At 41.1% G+C, this 22,610-nt stretch overlaps 2 protein-coding genes across 2 annotated transcripts in view; one reads left to right on the top strand and one right to left on the bottom strand.

Annotated features, from left to right (window-relative positions):
- LOC103811366 (octopamine receptor-like) overlaps positions 1-1,297 on the top strand; it is an 8,696-nt gene extending 7,399 nt beyond the window's left edge. The window contains exon 4 of the mRNA XM_009084338.1: positions 619-1,297. Within this exon, the coding sequence (XP_009082586.1) occupies positions 619-1,297 (679 nt within the window). The remainder of the gene's footprint in view (positions 1-618) is intronic.
- Positions 1,298-5,286: 3,989 nt separating this feature from the next.
- Positions 5,287-22,610, bottom strand: part of EIF2AK3 (eukaryotic translation initiation factor 2-alpha kinase 3) — a gene marked incomplete at its 5' end in the record, with an annotated part of 40,673 nt that continues 23,349 nt past the window's right edge. The window contains 12 exons of the mRNA XM_009084337.1: positions 5,287-5,463; positions 7,359-7,421; positions 9,548-9,649; positions 10,187-10,354; positions 15,071-15,839; positions 16,861-17,010; positions 18,254-18,376; positions 19,406-19,518; positions 19,843-20,063; positions 20,658-20,780; positions 21,285-21,422; positions 22,282-22,444. Coding sequence (XP_009082585.1) covers positions 5,287-5,463; positions 7,359-7,421; positions 9,548-9,649; positions 10,187-10,354; positions 15,071-15,839; positions 16,861-17,010; positions 18,254-18,376; positions 19,406-19,518; positions 19,843-20,063; positions 20,658-20,780; positions 21,285-21,422; positions 22,282-22,444 — 2,310 coding nt within the window. The remainder of the gene's footprint in view (positions 5,464-7,358; positions 7,422-9,547; positions 9,650-10,186; positions 10,355-15,070; positions 15,840-16,860; positions 17,011-18,253; positions 18,377-19,405; positions 19,519-19,842; positions 20,064-20,657; positions 20,781-21,284; positions 21,423-22,281; positions 22,445-22,610) is intronic.

Raw genomic sequence — 22,610 nt, 5'->3', positions numbered from 1 at the left:
TCTAAGCTTCTGCAAGGTTTTATGTGAAAGGTTGAAATGAGGACTGTGGGGTGGGGAAAGTCACCTGAGGATGGGCAGAGAGGACACTGCAGCAGTGGGGTGCTTTACAGGGTGGGTTAAGGCTCTTCTGGGGGTACTTTTCCCATTGTAACTGTTGCTGTGTGTGATTTGTGGAGCATGGGCAGTTGCCAAAGTGAGGAGGGGGCTGTGTGACCCTCCATGCACAGATTCTGTGATCTAGTGTCCATCAGCTTCACCCCCATTGCCCCTCAGGGGGTGAGAGAATGCCAGATACTAAAGCTGAAACCAGGAAAATCTACATGCTGTTTTAAATACTGACAAACATCCTCTGTAAAGCTTTTCCTCCTCTTTTTTTTTCAACAGCACTGAGCATCCTTTATGCTGCTGACCCCAATTCTGTAAAGCAGAGACCAATTACGCAGTTGTTAGAGATATTCACGTCTGGACTTGTTGTACCCCAGCTTTTTGCCTTCTCCGAGCCCTGCTGGACTGCTGAGCAGTGATATCCCACACAGGTTACCATGGGGATTGAATCGTACTGGGTGTTCTCAACTAAAATTACTCAGACCCTCTCTCCCCTCCCCATCTCTTTCACAGATGCATCGTGATGACCTGCATGGTCTGGGTATATTCCTCCCTCATTTCCTTCCTTCCCGTCATGCAAGGCTGGAATGAGATCCCCGGGGTGGACTTTGATGCAGGCAGAGAATGCATCTTCGTCACCAACTGGATTTTTGCCATCGTGGCTTCTGCTCTGGCATTTTTCGTTCCCTTCATGGTCATGTGCAGCATGTATTTCTTCATCTACCGAGCTTCACGGCTCAAGGCCACTCGGATCATGTCCCAGACCTTGGAGATTCACTACCACCCCAACAGCAAGCGGCAGAACCACCTGCAGCTGGAGAACAAGGCCACACGGACCATCAGCATCATCATTTCAGTCTTCGTGCTGTGCTGGCTGCCCTACTTTGTCCTGAATGTTTGGCTCGCAGCCAGAGGCACCGACTCCACCAGCACAGTCTTGGTTGACACCTTCAAGATTATCACTTGGTTAGGGTACTGCAACTCCACCATCAACCCAATGCTCTATGCTTTCCTGAACAGAGACTTCCAACGGGCCCTGAAGAAGCTGCTTATTTGCAGACACAGGTCTCAGGTGGACATTGGAGAAGATATGGTTTCCATAGCCACGTTTTCCAAGACTGCTCCAGACCTGGAATATAGCATAGCAGTGCCAGTGCCCAATGGTACCCTGAAGGGCAAACCCAAGTCATAGGGATTTAGAATCAGTCACTGGAGGTGGTACAGAAAATGCCAGAACACATCCTAATGGAAAAATAATGGGTAGGAAAATAAGGGAAGGAGGTGCTGGGGGCATAGGACAAAGATGCAATTCTTTACCTTCTGGTGTTAAGAATGAGGAACTTTGATATTTTTGGGGCAATTTGTTACACTATCAGAGCTAATTCCTTCTTTATAATTATTTTTAAGTAAGCATTTCCTTAGACAACTTCAACCTTCATGGTGGGGAAAAACATCAGTATGATACTGTGAACTTATCTTTGTGTGCATCCTGGTGATCCTGGCGGGACAGTATTTCTTATCAAGCCACTGTAGCTCTCATCTTGCAGTTTACAGTACAGATTTGGTCAGTTTTAATAACTCCACATGTTAGTCTGTGTATGGGAATCAGGAGGGATGTGGCTAAAGAGCAGAGCTCACTTCTGACAGAGGCACTACACTGCAGCCTGGGCTGGTGCTCAGGGCTCAGCTCACGTATTTTGAAATTATCCAGAGGTTCATAGCTTTCCATGGCTTTTTGTGACTTACCTGTGAATTTCCTTGTTAATTGTGGAAGGGAACATCTTTGTGACAGAGCCCAGGAGATGAACAAGACTTGTTGTAGCACCAAGAGCACGGAGTGCACAGGGGATTCAAAGGGGGCTACAAGTAGCCAGCATCACCCAAAGGGGGGATAGAGGAGATGTGAAGAGGAATTATTACTCATGTGTTTTGCACTGTGATGTCTATGCCTTGATGCTATGAATGTAGCTATTGAGTGTTGCTGGGCCACACAGCTATAAAAAAATCAGGATAAATGGGAATGATTATTTTTACTACTCCCAAGTGCTTGTCTGGACTTCCAACAGCACTGGCTCCCTACAGGAGGGCCATGGAGTGCCTCACTGAAGGATTACTCTGAAGAGGCAGGACTGTTCCCAAACATCTCTGCATGCTAGCAGTGAGTAAAAGCAGGAGCTGACCCCCAGGCCCAGAGCTTTTCTGTAGCATGATGACACGAGGGCTGGTGACTGCTGAGGCAATGGCCATCACTTCCCCAGTGTGTTCTGGTGGGGTCTCACACTGGTTTACATGAGAGAGTCACTGCACTCAGAGTCTGCTCTTAGACTGATCTCCCATGAACATGAAACACTTCAAGGATGTTGTCTGAAATAGCTTCTTCTGAGTGCTCAATCACCTGTTTGGGACTGGCAAGGCTTCTGCAGCCTGGGAAGCAGAGCAAGCACAGCAGAAAGATGTCCAGGCTAACATTTAATACTAAAACTACTGGACTGAGGCACTGAGGGGTGAAGAAAGTCACTTTGTTAATAAATAAAAGGGGAGGATAGTAAAAGTCCTGAGTCCTGCTCTTCTACCTCAAAGGTAGCAGAGAACTCACCTCAGAGTGTAGCAAAATGCAAGTAGGTCCTGCCTGGAGCAGCTCAGCTACTGAAGACACCAGTATATAGGTCAGTTCTCTCTCAAGAGCTTGGTAGAAAAAACAGCTCTGACCTGGGGTTGCAACACTGGTTTTCCTGCCAAACAACTCTTCATGGAGGAGGTTAGGTCTCCCAGATCCTACAACTTCAGTGACAACATGGAAGTGGTAAGTAGAGTAACAACATGATCCTGCCCCTATTCTGGGGGAAGCAGCTAGACCCAGTGGGCGCAAAGGTGGACAAGGCAGGATTCTTGCTGCTGCCACCCAGTTCATTTTGATAAAACAGGACAAGAAATGGTGTTCCAGCCCCAAGAGCTATAGAAGGGAGGGGAGCTGAGGGATAAGCAACATCCCCTGCAAGAACAGGATAGGACCGTGGTGCTGCACAGCACAGCACAACCCTAGACCAAAGCCCCTTTTGCAGGGCTGTAACTCACAGCTATCCTAGTTTGGGTGTCCTTCCACACAAACAGTTGGCAGGAAGGTACACACCATACTGAGGCAAACCTATCTGGTTAGGGAAAAGGCTTCCTCAGACAAACCCTGGGGCAAAAAGGTGCAGAACCAGGGACAACACACTCCAGTATCCAGTGCTTAGAGAAACAAAGACTGGCCCAGGTGGTTAAGAGCTGAGGGTGGTCAAGAGCTGAGAGTGGTCTGATGCACACAGGGGAGGATTTGTACAAGCCTTTGAGGGCAAGTGTAACATCCCAGAATATGCAGGCAGACCTAGTGTGAACAACATATGCTGGTTTTGGTACTAAAATGCAGGCAGCTACCAACATCCAGATACACAGCAAGTGTGCTCCATCTGTAATCACTGAGCTGGAAGCCAGAGAGGTTTCCAACATGACCATTTCACTGTGCAGTTGTAGCTGATACAAACAGGGACATCCAAGGGAAGAGGACACACTTAACTATCTTCTGCTTTAACCCAGCTAAAGTCAGTAAAGTTCTGTTTCTGACCACTGCAGCCATTCTGGCTTCACCTGGACAAGTCACTATCTAGGAGAGTTATCCAAGAGCACAAGGAAGACAATCTTTATAATCCAGTTTTGCCTTATCATTAAGCTGCAGAGTGTCAGCTGCTTCAATTGCTGGTCACAGTGTCACACCACAGTACAGTGATCCCCAGAAGGATTTGAATCCAACATCTTTTTAGGAAACCGATTTCAGAGACTACAACTTGAACAAATTTAAATCTGTACAACAGGAAAATACATTCATACAAGAACAGTTCTAACAGCATAAGAATTATTCCTTCTTCTTTCCCTCTCTGTTAATAGGTGAGAGATTGGCTCCATAATCCACCCAGTTTAGAGCTCAACTCCTGTCTTTCTCCAGATTGTATCTTGCTTCCAAGCAGCATATTCAGTTTTGCGTCATCACACGCACTGTGGCCAGTGTGAGACAGGAAAGCAGAGGAAGTTAGAGGAATGCAGAGCCTATCCTGTTCCCACTGCACAGGGCTGCCATCTGCAGCACACACGGATGCAGGCTTCCAACAAGAAGCAACTACTATTTTGTCTTATAAATAAAAAAAGTTTATTAAATCATTTAGACTTGAAAGAAGTCACAATAATTAATGCACTCAACAATTACAGCAAGTGCATCCTGTACACCACCAACCCAAATGGATTGATTCTGTATTTTATAAATAAAAATTAACATATTTACAGTGAGAAATAAAAGCATGGCATTAGGCAGTTAAATTAGCAGATTACACAAATGCCTACCAGTTTCTTTTTAAAAAGTACAAATCTACAAGATTACATATGACATGTATGACTTCATTAGGTTTCAATTTTTAGAATCACAACATTTTTGTACATAGTTTTGACTATGGCTCTTCCAACCAACTGCCTATAAAACCTCCCATTTAATGGCAAAAAGCTCCTTTTCCTTCTCTACAGCTTCATCTGTATAAAATGCATTCCCTAAGATCTACTGTAGTGCAGAAGTATGAAATGATTTTCTCTAATGACTGGCTATGGACAGTGACAGTATGTACAACTGTGGTACTTTTTTGCTTTAAAAATAGTGCAGATTCCCAGTTTACCCACCGGGCACAAAAATGGAGTCATAGTTCATTTCAAAATCATCTTCATTTCACCAAAGAGCAAGTGATCCAGATAGATACTCACTAGGCTTAGAGACTGTAATTTGCTCTATAAAAATACAGTATTTTAATTCTATTTACATGTTACAGATCTCTCACTTACCCAGCAAGGTGACATTTACAAGCTTCAGAAAAACCAAAGAAACCCAAAAACCCAATAATGGAGCACAACATTGGTAAGCACAGTAGCAGGACCCATCTGCCCAGGAGAGTTAAGGTAAGGAAAATGGAATGTGAGAAGTGTGGTTACTGGATTTTGTTGGCTGTCAAAGTAAACGAAAATCTGTCCAACACATCTTGTACATTAAACATGGCAAAAAAAGCATGAGTAAACTTTCCAAGATAAACATTCTGCATCATAGGATCCTTCTGCTGAACAATCCCTGTAAAACCTGCCGAGTGGAAGAAGTGATCCTGAGGATAGTTATTTGCTTGGTTGTCTGGAATGTTTATTTCCTGATAGACTCATTGTCCGTGACCTCTGCCTAAGCACTGGTTTGGGTGGGAGCTCCAAGTCTTCAAAGACAGGATTTTCTATGATTGCTGCAGCCTCTGGTCTTTCAGTGGGACTTGGAGAGAGCATGTCCTTCACCATGGTATACTAAAAGAACACACAACACATATTACATGAACCAAGTAATAAATTCTTTCTTATTTAATGTTCTCACTTCAATTGTGGCTGTATGAACAAGTGGAAAACATCCCCTGTAGCTTTTTTAGTAATTTGGGTGTGAGTGCTTTGGCTCAGTAGCTAGAAATGCATTAAATCATAGAATCATCAAGGTTGGAGGAGACCTCTAAGATCATCAAGTCCAACCATTAACCTGCCACTCTGCTGTAATGCCTAAACCATAACCTCCAGCACCTGAAACACTTCCAGGGATGGTGACTCCACCACCTCCCTGGGCAATCTATTCCAGTGCCTGACAACTCTAAGGGGAAACATTTTTCCTACCATCTAATCTGAAGCTCCCCTGTCTCAGTTTATGACTGTTCCCTCCAGTCCTCTCCTTTTAAAATGTACCATTGTGCATCAGTTAAACTGTCTTTACTGTCAAGGGTTACAAACAATTTGGCAAACCAAATGTGACCCAAGATTAATACAGTTGCAAAGCTTTTACATTATTCAAAATCACAAAAAAGTAAATATATGAAATACAATTTATAAGCAATTTTTAACTTCAAGTTTAAGACACCATGCTTTAAGCCATGCAGTAATTTTTTCACAGCAAATCATAGAATCAACCAGGTTGGAAGAGACCTCAAGGACCATGCAGTCCAACCCTACCGTGGTTACTAGACCATGGTACTAAGTGCCACATCCAGTCTCATCTTGAAAACCTCCAGGGATGGTGAATCCACCACCTCCCTGGGCAGAACATTCCAATGCCTGATCACTCTCTCCATAAAAAATCTCTTCCTAATATCCAACCTAAACCTCCTCTGGCAGAGCTTGAGTCTGTGCCCTCTTGTCCTGCTGCTGGTTGCCTGGGAGAAGAGACTAACCCCCACCTGACTCCAACCTCCTGTCAGGGAGTTGTAGAGGGTGATAAGGTCTCCCCTGAGCCTCCTCTTCTCCAGGCTGAACACCCCCAGCTCCCTCAGCCTCTGCTCATGGCACTTGTGCTCGAGTCCCTTCACCAGCCTCGTGGCTCTTCTCTGGACCTGCTCCAGCACCTCAATATCCTCCAGAACTGAGGGGCCCAGAACTGCACACAGTACTCAAGGTGTGGCCTCACTAGCGCCGAGTCCAGGGGCAGAATCACCTCCCTGGTCCTGTTGACCACACTGTTCCTGATCCAGGCCAGGATGCCATAAATATACAGGCAATTTGAATATTTGCTTTAAACTTAATCAGAACTAGTGTCCTGCTCCAGCTGAGCACAGCACATCACCTTCCCTCAGGCAGCCTACAGCTATAAAGCAAGAAAGGCTGGTCTCATTTAGCTGCTGGTCTGAAAGTACCTTGAACATCTGAAAGCACATCAGCTTTTTACTGGAGAGGTTTTGTACATCACCTCCTGTTTATCTGCAACCACATCACTTCACATACCTGACTAATAAGAATACAGCACAATTTGCTCATATGGTTTCCCACTTGGGAGATCCAGTTCCTGGAGAGAGATCCTACAGAGCAGTAGTGCTACCTATGGTATCCCCTCTACCTGACTTGAACTCTGCACTTTCTCATTGGGAATATGGATTTGTTGCAAGAAGTCATGTCAGTACGTATGTGAAATGAATGACTGCAAGTGACAAAGGGAATGCAGGTAATATTGTATAGTTACTGCAGGCAAACTGTGACTAAAGTGTCATCATCCACATTACTGCAATGTTACAACTTTGGAATGTAGGAAAGTACAGTAAAATGCATCTTAATAATGTGAAAGCTATTTGGTTTCTCCACTTTTAACCTGCAAAGCAATTGGACAGCACAGAAAGAAAGCTACAATCATTAAAGAAAAGGGTACAATTAATAGCATCAGATATACTTACCTCTTGTGCATATTGCTGAGTGAACAATGGTGGAAACTTCAAATTTCTAACATCACTTAAGGTCTGCAAAAATATGAAGGACAACATGTAATTTTCCAAAAAGACATTCTTCAGTAATGTTTCTCATTTTTCAAAAATATACAAACTAGGCAAACAAATCAGCCTGATGGATAAAAGACCAACTTGTTTTAAAGTCCTGATTTATTGGTTAAAAATCACAAGATAGTTGAACAGGCAAGTTGCTGCTTCCCTAGGGATACAGCCTGCAACAGGAGCTGTGTTACAAAAATTGTGATCTCTGCACTTTTAAATCAGTCAGATACACAAACTTGTACATTCTCACTTGAACTCAACAAAGTCAGCAAATCTGTGCACTGTCCAAAATCCCCAAGATGGTCTACACCAATACGAAGACACATGAGATTACTATCTCTGTCTTAGCACCAGTCTTTATTAATATTTATGGAAGAATGAGCAGATTTATCAGCAGTATGGAAAGCAGTTGTGTTGGGTATTGCTGTTTCTTCCATTCCAAGGCCACTGGCTCCATCTAGTGATTACTTTTCCCATGTTCAGCCAAAAGCACAATATTTAGCACCTCATTTCTTTTAGGAAGGCTCTCCTTTTTCAAAAGTTTGAGCACAAAATATAAGAATTCTAAAGTTAAACCAAAATTAAATTCACTATTACTCCATTCAAAGTATAAATTGACCAGTTGACAGTGATGGGCACCAGTCAAACTCCTGTTCAAGACAACTGAGTTTTATGACACTAAAATACTTAAAAAAACTTTTTTCCTTCTCTGCCAATTCAGCCTGCATTTAGTGATCTGTTTTCAAACATCTAATTTGGAAATAAACTTCACTGCCACTAACTAACTGCTAAAAACTTGAAACAGAGGCAGGTCTCACGCTCCACCTCTGGGAACTTTTCCAGCCAGTTGTCACAGATTCCTAGAATTTGCTGGGTTACTTGGTCAGGCAGAGCATGTTTTGCTTCAGCAAGCAGTGCTAATGCTTGGCTGATGCCAATGAAAACTTCAGTGTAACAACTCAGAAGTAACTACTGAAGTAGCTAAACTTCAGGACTTGGCAATGCTGAGGGTTTCTGCTTGATTTTAGCAGAAAGAGTGGAATGACAGTTAAAGTCATGAGAAGTCAGGGCACTCTTTTATCCCTCTTTGAAGTAAAAAATTGGAGCTAGATGCAATGTAGGTTTCATTCTGATTACTTGCTTTGCTTCTATTCCTAGGACAGAAAACAGAAGAGCAAAACTTGATTTAGAGAAACTGAAATTGATTTCAGTGCAAGAGGTTCAAATGAAACACTAATTCCTCCTTTAGACTATGCTCTTTTGTACCATAAAAAGCCAGAGCGTTTTAAGCAAGAGAATGCAAGAGGTGAAGCACTCAGGTTGTTCTTCAAGCTGTTTCATAGATTTCTGCTAAAACCTCTCCATCTTCACATGAGAATTTACCCACCCCCACCCCAAGCACATATAAATGATAAATACAATTTAAAATGCCTCTTTCTTTCCTGCACAGGTCACTGGTCATCATAAACAAGAGGAAAAACCTTTCTGGCTGTAGCCCCTATTCTCTGAACTTGTTCCTGAGCATGATGGATCTCACACACATTGTAACAGCAAGGAGAGCTGTAATGCACCACAGAAAACTCCCAAGTTCACATTTGAGGCAATGAAGGTCATCAGAAGATTGTACTTGAAGCTGAGTGAGACTCACAGCTAAGACTCACTGTAGGAAAAGGAACAGCAGTTTCTCACAAAGTGCTTTGGGTGAAAAAGCACTGCAGATGCAAATGAAGGAAGAAATAATAAAAATGCACAGCAGGGGTCCAATTCTTGAATGAAAACCAAGCTGGTAGGCTTAAAGTCACAAGCTATATTTGTTGCTTGAGTTCTTGGATATCCTAGTTCAATAGTTTCTCTTACTTGGCTTGACAACAGAGGAGCTTTGTAAAGAAATTAAGGCCTCAATTCAACTGCATGCATTAGGAAGACTGCAATTTATTTTCAATGATTCAGCAGTCTGTACAAGGCTGATAAAGAAGCTGTACTCCTAATTGCAAGGCTTTTTCCAAACTGACAGGAACCTCTTGTCAGTGTTTCACCCAGTGAGTAACTATTTTAAACAAATGCTCAGACTGAGGATAACCCAATAGCACACATACCTTGACCCTCTCCATCTGTGTGCTGAAAGGGTAAAGCAGCTCAAAGAGAATCAGTCCCAGAGAGAAGATATCCACTTTGTGCGAATAGGTGTTCCCACAGATCTGAAAAGGCAAAATTAGGGTTAGGGCAATCAAGCTCCTCACTGTATGCAATTGTGTACAAAGTCAACAAGATCCTTTCAGGTCAGCCTATGGAAGTGATGGGCCCCGTGCAGAGCTGAAAGCTACAGGCACATTGGCAAACTTCAGCAATGAGCACTGGGGAGCAAAGTCCTGATCCTCAGCTCCTCTTTGCAGACCCAACCACAAAGCAAAATGTTTCACCTGACTTAAACCTCATGCATGATAGTGTGTCCATCCTCAATTAACTGGAATGTTACAGTCATCATTCTACTGCATTAAAAGCAAGAAAAATGAAGGTATCAGGTCCTAATCATTAGCCACCTTTTTGTTAAAATAAATATAGATATTAAAATACTAATATGGAATTAAATTTAGCACAAAACTCTACTTTGATGAGAAAGAATGAAAGCGACTTGATTGCAACAGTTTACTATGAGTGCCTGATCTTTCAGCTCCTGGGAATTCTGGGCTCTTCCTGACACTGCCAAGTATAGCTTTAGAGCAGAGAGCACAAACCTGTTCTGGGCTCATGTAGAGTTTGGTCCCTACTTGTCCTGTGTGCCTGGCATAAGCTGGCATTGGGGTCAGGACTGTTTCCTCCTCCTCGTCTTGGTCCATAGCAGTTACCAGTCCAAAATCTCCAATCTTTACTACATCATCCATTGTGAAAAATATATTGGAAGGCTGAGAAAACAGAGGTGAAAAGGTGAAAAAAAAGAAGAAGTAAGTAATAAACAAGTGTCTGTGTTTCAGCAGTTACAACACACTGTTCTAATTCAGAAGCCATGCTGGCAGGGTTAACAACACTCATAAAACATCAGGTTAGCACAACCAGCTAGGAATCTTAGTTATTCAGGAAAAATGACTTAAATGTTCTCCCTTCCTGAAACTCAGACTGCTCATCATTTCTTGTCATTCAGTAGAGGTTTACCAGCACCACACAGGTCTGCTGAGGAACATACACAAGAGTCAACAGCTGCTGGGAACAGCACAGATAAGTTATCCAGCTCTCCATCACATGGCACATTCACACCAGATGCTGGAGTTCCAACTCCTGGTCTTTTTTATCCTAATCTCTGAGGGCTAATTTTGTTTGCTGTATTATTAACCAGCACATAGCACGTCATTAATGTTAAATTACAGATACACTGGAAGCCTGGGAACAAGGTCTGGTTTTTCCTTGCAGTGTAACTGCAGTTTAACTGGGGAACAGCTGTTTGCATAACAGAATTAAATGTTTATTTTTGATAGAAGCTTAAGAACTTTGCAATTCACAAGAGCAGCAACAGTGATGATCTGCCTTTAGCTTGTTTACCATGTACAACCATCCTTGGCTTAACCTACTCACAAAAGAGACTGGAACTGAGATGTCCCCTTGCTAATGGTACATATCCCAGATGGTTTTCCAAGAGATTAGCATCCTGGCTGATAGAACAGCATCAAATGAATGATGAATGATAGAATAGCACCAAATGACTAGTGACAGGATGAGAGGACATAATCTCAAACTGTGCCAGGGGAAATTTATGTTAGACATTAGGAAGAATTTGTTCACAGCAAGGGTGATTAGACACTGGAATGTGCTGCCCAGGGAGGTGGTGGAGTCACCATCCCTGGAGGTGTTTAAGAAGAGACTGGACGTGGCACTTAGTGCCATGGTCTACTTGACATGGTGGTGTTATTTCACAAGTTGGACTTCATGATCTCAGAGGTCTTCACCAACCTGATGATTCTATGATTATTTCTTTGAAATATAACCACTCCAGCTCTGTTACAAATACAGACAGACACACAGTTTGGGGGGAAGAGCAGATTGATCCTGCAAGGGGAGGAAGCAGCAGGATTATGTACAGGAAAAAGGTCAAGGTGTGGTGAAGAGTCAGGTGGTGCTGGATAAGCTCCACTCAGAGGCCCTGGACCCTCAAGGCTGGGAGAACATGGTCCATGCTTTGTCGACATAAACCCTGGAACAGGAGGAGGCAGACAAGAGAACAATATTTTTCCACAAGATTAAAGGACTACAAAGCCAACCTGTTTCAAAGTCCAACTGGCTTCCTCAGTTAAAGACAAACCCACTGTGTGCAAGAGAGAAACGAGACAGAAAAAAGGCTTCTTGTCATTTTTAAGCAATGGACAGCTCTGAGATAAGCACTACAGAAATAGTTAGCTATAACTTGCTAGCTCCACAGTGCCCACATCCTGTCTCTGGAACTGCCTTCTGAGCAAGGTCTTATCTCCCACAATATTTCCCTGTAATGGATGTCAAATCCTTCAGTGTCACAGTGCATTTAGTGCCCAAAAGCTACAACCCTGTAAACCCACGGCATCTCCAGGCTCTGACTAAAGCACTTACACAGCACCCAACCTCTGATGCACAGCCATGCTGTCAAAAAACTTTTTAGCAGAATTTTAATGCTCAAGGAGCAAATATCTCCATTAAGGGTTTGCATCCCATTGCCTTGATCTCTGTTCTCCTCCTCTTCTTCCAACAAAGATACAACAAGTCAGTAAGGTCTGTCTTGCTTCATGGAGAAAAACTCTTCTTAACAGGAAGTGTTATTTCTGTACTTCTCTGGCTGGACACAGACTGTCTCTGGATAGGCTGACATACAGTTAATACAAATCAAGGAGAATGGACTCTCTGCTGTTGCAAAGTACCAGCAAAAAGAAACCATCAAGACCATGTTTGGAAAGAAGAAGTCCAAGGCAGATGCACATAATTTTTGATTTAAATCATCAGAAGAATACATCAAATATAACCATCCTTTAGTTTAGTTATCTTGCCACCTGCACAAAGAAATTTCTCTCCAGATTCTTCAGTCAGAATAAGAATTCCCATTTTTTCAGATATGAATAAGCTTCTCACACATCTGGAGGACTCTGTTTAATTCAATTAATGCTGTAAAATATATCCAAGACTGTTCTTGCAGTTCTATGAAACTCATAATTTCTTTTGAGCTGCCAAGCATGACCAACCACTTACCCTGGGAATAACAGTAAATTCACTTGACAGACAGACTTCTGTTTCTGTACTTCATTTTCTTCAAAAGAATTTGAACTGTGACCTATTCACTTGCCTACTTAAATTCCTGCCATCTTGTCATTACAGTATCTCTGACTAGCAGGAGCTTAATTAATGCATCTTCATGGGCACTGTTAATTTGAATACTTTAAATAGCTTCTTGAATCTTTTAACATGCACACAGAAATTTATTTTCACATAGATCAACCAGTCTTTGTTGGTGCCAATGGGAGCAAGAACTGGCCCCTGCTGTCACCTAGCTCTGCCTGTAGCAGAGCCAAAGCAGCTTTGCAGGTTATTCACTTGTTACTGCTGGCAGAACTCAGGGCTGGACGACCAATCTCTGGGACAAATTACAAAATTAGGTGAGATCTGTTTCAAGCAGCTTCTGAAAAGTAGAGAAAATAAATATACTGTCTGGGATATTTTGACCTAATTAACACATAACAGACAAATAAACTTTGGGATCCAAGAATGGCACCTATACAAGAATGGAAAGTTTCCTGAAGGAGGAAGTCGTTCATTCAGGAGGAGCATTTCCAAGCTGTTTATACCACAAACAAAATTAAATCTCTTGCTCAAATTGCTGCCAGCATTGAACTTTTAAGATGTTCCAACAAAACACTCCACACCTGCTGATTAAGACTAACACACTTTTAAGTGAAGATCTACATAAGGTTTACTGAACAGTGATCTCAGTGAAGACTTCAGAGAGCTACAACTGACAGTGTTGTTAAGAAAGGTTATTAATTAACATGTCTAGCAACATATTAGTACAGGGATTTAATTACTTTTCTGGTCAGTTTCTCAAGCACTAAGGATTTTTCAGATAACTGGTTCAAGGTAATTGCCTAATGCTGATGGGAAAAGAAAATACTTGGATGGTTTCATGAGCTTTTTTATGACATATTCTTTTGATATTTCTGAATTTGAATCCCCTTTTACTGCCACATCTGAGATGTCATTTTTATCTTTTGTTTCTACTGACACTAACTGATTACCATCTGAGAAGCTACAACAGCAGTTAGAGTAATTTCAGTATTTACACCTCTGAGGCAGGCATTAATGCCTCCTCTAACAAGCAAAGAGGAACAAGAACTGCCTCATCTACTGTTTGGCAAAAGGGATCCATTTCTCAGAGCTTGTCATAATAAAACTTCAGCTTGGCTCTTCAATTAAATTCTAGTATTTGGTAACACATATTGACACTTCCCATGCTTTAAGTTTCAGCAAAATTAGGCACTGGCATAGCAGGATCATAAGCAAAATGAAAGAAAAGGTACAAGCAGCTACTCCTGACTTCAGTTACATAAAACACCAGAGGTGAAAACCATCTTTCCCAGTCCTAACTGTCTGGATGCTATAAGACATTAAAAATACTATGAATCTTTCAGAAAACTGCATTGTGATAGCTGGCATTGGCTCAGAATTCAACTCCAGGACCGTTTACATTTCAATCCCAGAGCAGTAATACTTAATTTTTACTTTCTCTAACACCTCTCCTCTTAGCCTGTACCGCTATAGAAAGAAGGAAAATACCAGAATTAGAATCACAGAACCATAGAATTATTTAGGTTGGAAAAGACCTTTAAGATCGAGTCCAATTGCAAAATTAATGCTGCCAATTATCTGCTTCACTTGAAATGGTAGAACAGGATCCAAAATAGCTTTGTCACACAGCTCAGCAATGAACAACCCTGTATAAAGAACATGAATTAAAAGTGCCATAAAACAAATGCAGCTGATCTGTGCCAGGTACAAGAAGTCTTGCTGTAAGAAAGACTTTAATTGCCATAATGAATGATGAATGTTTATTTCCTGGAGCACTGCACCTCCAGATTATTGTTCAGATGTTAACTCAGCTTTTGGAACACCCATGCTGAGGTCACTGGTAAGAGTCAACTATTTTAGCAGGATTTGTCTCCAGTGCTGGATTACTCCCATACACAAAAAAATGTTTGCCCTATCCACACACTCCTGATTCGCCAGTTTAAAGGAGAACCTGACACTGAACTAACCAGCCTGCCACTGCTGCTTTAGGGTCAGTGAAATTTGGAACTGCTGATGCTCAAGTCTGTAATGCAGTGGAGGGACAGCTACTCTGTCTGAATTTCCATTTGGGACAGTCAGCTGTTCCAGGAATTTTACAGCACCAGAGACTTTTATATATACTTTGGGCACTTGTGGTTAGGGTAACTTCAAAGATAATTTCAGAGCACTAAATCAGAAAACATTTGCCCATAGGACACAGCCAGTCATATAACCAGTTACAACCAGAAACTGGAAAGTTCAGGCATTAAGTGATGATCATGCCAGAAAATAAATAAATAAAATTTAAAAACCCAAGACATTTTCTACAGTAACCTCTGAATACAAACCTTGAGATCCCTGTGCATTAATCCTTTGCTATGCAGAAAGTCAACAGCTTCAGCTATCTGCAGAAATATCTGCAGACACTCTGTCCTTTCCCTCTCCTCTATTGTGCATCTTCTGCTCATCCAGTCTTTAAGGTTCTCTTTCCGGCAGAGCTGCATCTGGATGTAAAGATACACCTTTGGAGAGGTTGGTTTCACTTTTTCTGCAGTATTTTTAGAAAGGTCCAGACTTAAACTTGTTGGCCTTGGTGGAGAAACAGAGAGGGGACTGCCTGAAGCAGATTTCTTGTTATCAGGTTCTTTTGTACTTTTCCCTTTATCCTCAGAAAGACTCTCACCATGTGAAACATCAACTTTTTCTTCCTTACTAGAAGCATTTCCACAACCAGAATCCTCAAACACAATAGAAGAGGAGGTCCCTTCCTTCAGGTGTACAACAGGAACAGCTGAGGAACAAATTTCCAAGGAGTGACCCAGCTCGTTACTGTTGATAGTACTGTCTTCTACATCACAGCCTGTAAGGACACTGTCCTGAAGGTTTAACAGTGGATCTTCTGAGTGGTTTAAGTCCCTGTTGTCTGTGTCAGAAAATTCCAGAGGAGAAAACTGGCTTCCAGATGAATCTGACTGACCACAGGGTATTCCCACAGACCTCACTCTCTCCGAAGAAGTGGCAATAACTTCAATGTGCTCCTTTGTTGAAAATGGCTCTGTTCTGATCTTAAATGATGGGACATCCATTGGGCTGGGAGAACTGAGTGGCCAATCAGTGCTGTGAGACAAAATTGAGAGATCAGTACTACAGAATTTGTACTAGATTCCATCATTCCAAACATTCCACTAGAAAGGCATTCTCAGAAGCCCACGTTTTAACAACTGCAACCTCTGAGAACTGTGTCACATGGTAATGGTAAATGACTAACCCAAGTGTGGGAATCACTAATAACCAGGATTTAGCATCTGTTTATCTTAGCAAGGATAATGTTTGCTCACTGAGACAAGAGCAAAAGAAAATTTAGCAAGCTCTACTGCCTGGATTCCCAATGTGCAATCAGGCTCATCTTCAGCTTGAAAAAATTCAGTCCTTTGGAACATGCACTGCAATGACTATTTAAAGTGCCTTGGAAGAATTACAGCTGTGAAATGTTAATTTGATGCCTGAAATATAAAGGTCGCTGTATTCTAAAAATTGTTAGGCATGTTAAGATGTTATTATGAGACCACTCGAATGCCTTGTATTAGGCTTCATTCTAGAAATGCTAACACACCCCCACTGTTTCATTTCTCTTCACATTCCCTAACTCTTTAATTTTCCATTTTTAACCTGCTTCTACCAAGCTTTACAAATCATCACTCTGGCTATTCCTCACATATTTCTGCTGAAATAAATTCACTGAAGCACTAGAGTACTGAATCAGATCCATCTAAATCAAGACAACAAAGAGGAGGAAAGCAGTGGAAAGGAACAAAGAAAGCAGAGATGCCAAAGTTTGAAACTGAATCACAGTAGCAATGCTCCAACCTTCCAATCACCCAGAGATTCAATTATACAAGTTAAATTAAGAACTACATGATGTTTCCTGAGCTGAAAGAAGGACTATAAAACAACAGAGGACCCAAAAATCAAAAAAGGCTATGCAGAAGGGTGATTTGTACCGTGTTCAACTGAAGAGTTGACAGGCTAAGTTAATAACCATCTCTTTCCTACACAGTCTCTCATCTTCCTGGATCATCTACCAGTTCCCTAATTCTGTTGATGTACAATCTCAAATTCAAATGTTAAAATGAGTTACCTTTCATCTTTTAACCACTGTTCATCCATCTTTTCCTGCCATCTCTCGGGTGGAGCTTCCAGCCAAGCGTTGAAATACCGAACAATCCCTGGATGTTCCAGTTTAGCCAATGCCTTGACTTCCCTCATCACCTTTTCACGAGCCAGCTCCCTGCCATTTGGGGTGAGGAGAACAACAAGAGGCATGGTCACAAGAAGCAACAGCACAGCACAGAAATCTCTGCAAAGGAATTTAATCCAAGCTGGCCCAGTATAAACCAGGCCAGTTGTATTGCTTTTCACATCAAAAGACAAATATGCCTTAAATTCCCCAGAGTAACTTCTTAAGGTTAGAGGTGTGGAGGAGCAGGACGTGCTCATAACAAACAGCTAAATATTTAGTCATCCCTTTTCACATAATTACAGGCAGCAAAGCTGAGAAGAAATGTTTCATCTTGCTGTAAACTATTCTCAAGAATAGAAAAAAGATCACTGCACAGCAATATTCTACAGGGATGTAGAAGACACTGACGCAGAAGACACAGCAATACCTTAGTATTAGTTTTTTAATTGGTGTAACGTAAGGAGACTGCATAAGGACCATCTCTGTTCTGTGGACAGGAAAGCAGGTAGCCTCCTGTCTTACTGAAGGAAATTAGGTCTCTTCATAAGACACTAACTGGATCAAATAAAGTCTGATGGTTTTATTTAATGGGTTTGAATATGCTTGGGAAAGAAGAATTTAGGCTACCTTAAATTTCTGAACAAAACCTTTAATCTTAAATATTCACACTTATTTAACACATTTAAAAAAATAGTAATTCTAGATTTCATAGCTTTACCCCCTCCCTCTTGCTGTTCTAACTTGAGATATCCAGAAGCAGTGTCTCCCATCTCCCACTAAAAGGAAGTGCTGCAAGCTCTGGGTAGGGTAATTCAGCAGCATGGCTTGACCACCTATGACTGAGAGAAAAGGTAGGGGTTGTGGGACCAGAAAATGAAACAAATGGACAAATGGAGTCAGAAAATCTGGTGAGGGAGAGAAAAGAAAGAGAAGGTGGAATAGGAAAGGTAAGGAGAGGAAGGAGAGAAGCAAATTAACAGTGCTACAAATAACTGGTCCTGTTAGCAAAGGCTCTATTCATCAAGGAAATCAAGGGAGTTCCCATGGAGCCGCAGCATCCTCACAAGGGTCCTGCTATGCAAGTATTTTAGCCAAGCAGGTCACCCTTCTGCTGTGACTACATATGCCAAATTCTCGATGCCAAAACTAAGTCAGCCCCCCATTAAAAACTATGCCATTCATCCTAATGAATTATCTGGAAAATCAGTTCAGGAGCAGATGGTCCAGTGTAGGATGGGATCCCACCATTCATTCATTACTTCTTCCATGTCTCAACAAAGTCATTCATTACCTGTTGGGCAAACGGATCCTTTTGATAGCATAGTTGCAGTCATCCACTTTATTTCTGGCTTCAAAAACCACCCCGAAACCTCCACGACCCAGACACTGAATTGGCTCAAAATCTGTCAGGTATCTGGGAGGAGAAAGGTGTGAGGAAGGGACAGAAGAATGGAGGGAAGAGAGAGGTGAAAAAATGCATTAGTAAAGATAAAAAAATAAAGCCATTTATGACTAAGACTGAAATTGTTCTGTACAGGACAAGCATACTGAATGTCTTAAGCTTTTCTTATTGTTTCCTGTTCATCCACTGAGGCAGTTGGACGGTTCCCTATTTATGAAATAGACAGTTGCTGACTATGCCTTCATTCAGTATCTATCACAACGCAGCAGGATCCATTCTGCATGCTCCTGACAAACTGAAGAGGTTTCTCAGAGTATCACGTTGCATGCTCACTGCATCATGGAGCATGTGTGTAACCTAAGTTCTATACCAAGCCAGGTGGTGACAGCTAAATCATGATTTCCCTTTAACCCCATTCCAAATAAATATTTCTGCAACTAGTCTTTCTAAACATCCTTTCCAAAACATGACTGTCCTTAAATCTCACTACCTTTCTTACTATTTCTCATTTTAAATACTTCAGTTCTTCCTTTCATTGAGTTATAAATGTACATGAAATGGCCATATTTGCTCCAGAGCCATCCCCCTATTAAGCCTTCTGTCTTAACCAATTCCTTCATAACAGCAACAGAGGTTTTATCCCAAGTATACACTTCTGATTCAGCAGACAGTGTAAAATGTTATCTGATTCCATCTGCAATTGCCTTTCTCTGCCTTAATCCATAATCCAGAAACAGACAGAGTAAACACTGATTAAGACCTTCAAGAATTTATCTCCCATTTATGTATCAGTAAGAAGTATGACAGCAAAATTTCTGATCACATGTAATGTGTTGACCTGGAATTTCTCAGACTAGTCATATGTCCCGACAGTAATGGGGTCACAGAGTTCTTTGTGCCAATTGCTGATTATCCTGCAAAGTCAGAGCACTACAAGTAGATAGGTAAGAACAGGTGCACACCTACTCTTTCTATCTCCAGATAGTATTAGTTGTCACACTGACTAAAATCCCTGTACATGTTGTGTTGACCAGAGCTCACCTTGACACATATCCAGAGTTCTTGACGTCACTCCAGCTGCTGTCTTTAACATCTCCACAAGTGGGTTCATATTTACAATCAGTCTGACACTGTGTTTCAGATTCCTTCCGCAGCTAAGGTTTCCAAAACAAGAACAAAACAAACAAACAAACAAAATCAACCCCTTGAGTACCAGAGTACCCGTCTGTACCCTGGATACGAATAAATATCTCCAGACACATCAGATAAGGTTGAAGCAGTATAATCAGCTCACTGAAGTAGTTAAGCAAACTGTACATGGCAGCTAGCAACTTTCACAGACAGATTAAACAATAAATTTAGGCTTTTGATTTTGTTATCTCCTTGGTTATTAACTTATTTATATTACTCATTGCAGACTCAAAACTGAAAGAAAAAGCTCAAATAATACTTTTAGGATTGAGGAAAAAACCACTTACTCTGCTGTAAGGATGGGGATGGAAAAGTTTGCGTACGATACAAGTTGTGGCCACAATGCAAAATAAAATGGTACCAACAATTTCTTTCCACCAGTGAAGCAGGTGAACAGGATCTTTTTTGCGAATGTTCTTGTAATTTGTATCATCCAAAAACCTAACAGTGATCTGGTTGCTACGTTTGTTTCTCTCTCTCTTGTAGTAGGGTAGGTAATAACCATTATCTGTGTACAAAACACACAAAGAAAACATGAATTTACTTGTAGGTAACTACAAAATCATTATGTCTTCTCATTAACAGGTTTCCTCAACAGAGTCTATTTTTGTTTGCATACCCTATGATTTTTAATGGCACATAAGCAAATTCAGTTAGTCAAGGTTGTGGACAGCAACTAGGTCTCCATCAAAGGTTACCACTTCAGAAGACCTAACCACACTGATAGCTTTAAACCAGAATAACTTCCATATGGAAAACTCTATACCAGCAGGCTAAGTCTCCAGCACTGCCAGCAAATTCTGAAAAAATAATTCCCAAGATTTTCCCACTCGGACCAGCTATCAGTGGCAATGGCAGCACACACTACAGCTCTGCAGTATTAATTCCTGGCACTCTGAAGTGCTTTGTGTGGCACTAATTTAACTTAAATCACAGCCTGGAAATCCTGGTTTGGGCAATAATTTCCTAGTTCATCAAATGTGGAAAAAAACCCCACATGTATTTAAGATCAAACAAATGGTCATATATTGAATTTCATAATAATAATGAACAGGCAAACCTGGCTATTTGAAACACTTCAAAATTTGGAATTTCCACCTACCATATGGATACTGCAGAACTGACAGTCCTCCGTTACTGTACTCCTCATGAGAATACTTGTCATTGCTGAGGCACTTATCAAACTCATCAGAGCCCACCAGCACTGGAGTCCTGGAAGGAGAATCTAAGCATAGAAAAGACACAATTTTATGAACTGAATTCTGTTCCCATATTAATTTAATGAAAACTCCAATTGCATAATCTTAGAAAACGCCTCTTGGAGCAGACCACGAGAAGTAAATTTCATACAAGGAAATATTAAGAAGGGTATTTTAAGGTAACAATCACTTAACACCTCCCCCCTTTGCCAAAACAGTAGTTTTGGACAAGTCAATTCACTCATATTCAAATCACTGCAAAAAACTTCTTTCTCTTTTTGTTGAAATATTTGATTTAGAAGACCAAATATTTTATTACTGAAAAATATCTTGTCAAATCCATAGTAAAAGAAAGCAGATGTTAAACATCCAATTGGAAAAAAAATAAACAATTAATAAAGCACAGAGATAGCTCCTGAAGTGGTTTGCAATTAGAAACGTTAGACTGATTGGAAACATACTGGAAATCAGAAACATGTCTTTTGTTTTCGGAGCTAAGACAGTAAATGAAACTCTGAATTGTTACTTACGGATTAAAGGTTTCCATTTGATTTTGGGAAGAGGAATAATTGCATTATCGTTCCTGGATTCCAGAGCCTTTTGGCTGGTTGGGAATTTCTCAGAAATTCTGACTGATGACTGAAGATACAACTGGCCCCTGTACATACCTAAGTAATAAAATCAGGGAGCATATCAGTCTTTAGATTTAGCTCTCTTCCCCCCCAGAATAAAACTGCCCAGCTAAAATACGTTGTTAAAAACATTTTTGAAAATATTTCTTAATCTTCTGAGAACCTGAGATACTGACTCTGATTGCTAGGCTGGATGAATTCAAGTAATATGTTCCCTCTGTTCTAGAAAAGCAAGAGATCAGGACATCTCATTGTCACTGATGGAGAGCTACAGGAAAATGCCAGCAATTTATAAGAGCTATAAAGCAGCTTGGGCTTTACATAGCTAAGACCTCTTCCAACCTTCCTACTCTTCTTAGTGCTGTACAGATTACTCCTCAACAGCCATTGCCAGGAAGGCTGGAACAATTTGGCTTTTTTGTAGTGTTATTCTTTACCTCTTATACTAACCACTAAGAGGAAATGTACGACGTGTAAAGACTTAGAGAAAAAGGCTAAGGCCTAGCCAAGTCTTAGAAAAACCAAAGCACATGTACCTCCTAGAGACAGACAGACAGCTGAGAAGGACCTGGGGCTACTCTATTTCAAATTGCCACAAACCACATCCATGTAAAATCTTATCGGAAATTTCTTCACAGTAAGTTACTGTAATCAGTGTACAAATGAGTGAGCAATAAGAGCAACAGACTGTTAGCTATAAACCTGTCTTTGAAAGTTTCAAGACTTTTAGTCAGCTCCAGTGTACTGAAACTACAAAGCAGTGAACGTTTCAGAATCAAAATGGAAGAGATTTATGGGTGTGAAATGTACCAGTAGAAAAAGATCTGCTTTACTACAACCTCAACAAAGACACAAATAAGATTTACTGCAGAAAATGTTGCAGTTGGTGTCTCACCCAAATAGACACTGGATTCTGTGGCCCCTCTGGCAGCTTCCACAAGATCTTCTTCATCTTCCAGTACTTCATTATTTGCAGTGTAACTTGTGTCATCAAACAGACTGATTGGAATTACTTTGCCATCCTTAAGCAGCCATGCAGAAGCAATTGGAGTGCAAAACTGAGGGAGACAGAGGTAATTGGAAAATTAATGTTGTATTAACAAGCTATTATACAAGAATAATGTTAAACAATGTGTTTAAATGCCTTGTAACAGATGGAACAGCTAAAAGTCAGAACTTTAGTTAAAGAATTACAAGCAGATGTGTGCTTCTTTACAAAGATAG

This window comes from Acanthisitta chloris, unplaced genomic scaffold (genome assembly GCF_000695815.1).
Source record: "Acanthisitta chloris isolate BGI_N310 unplaced genomic scaffold, ASM69581v1 scaffold8211, whole genome shotgun sequence".
Lineage (NCBI taxonomy): Eukaryota > Metazoa > Chordata > Aves > Passeriformes > Acanthisittidae > Acanthisitta > Acanthisitta chloris.
Note: the sequence above shows the minus strand (reverse complement) of the source record. Positions and strands in the feature narration are given on the sequence as shown.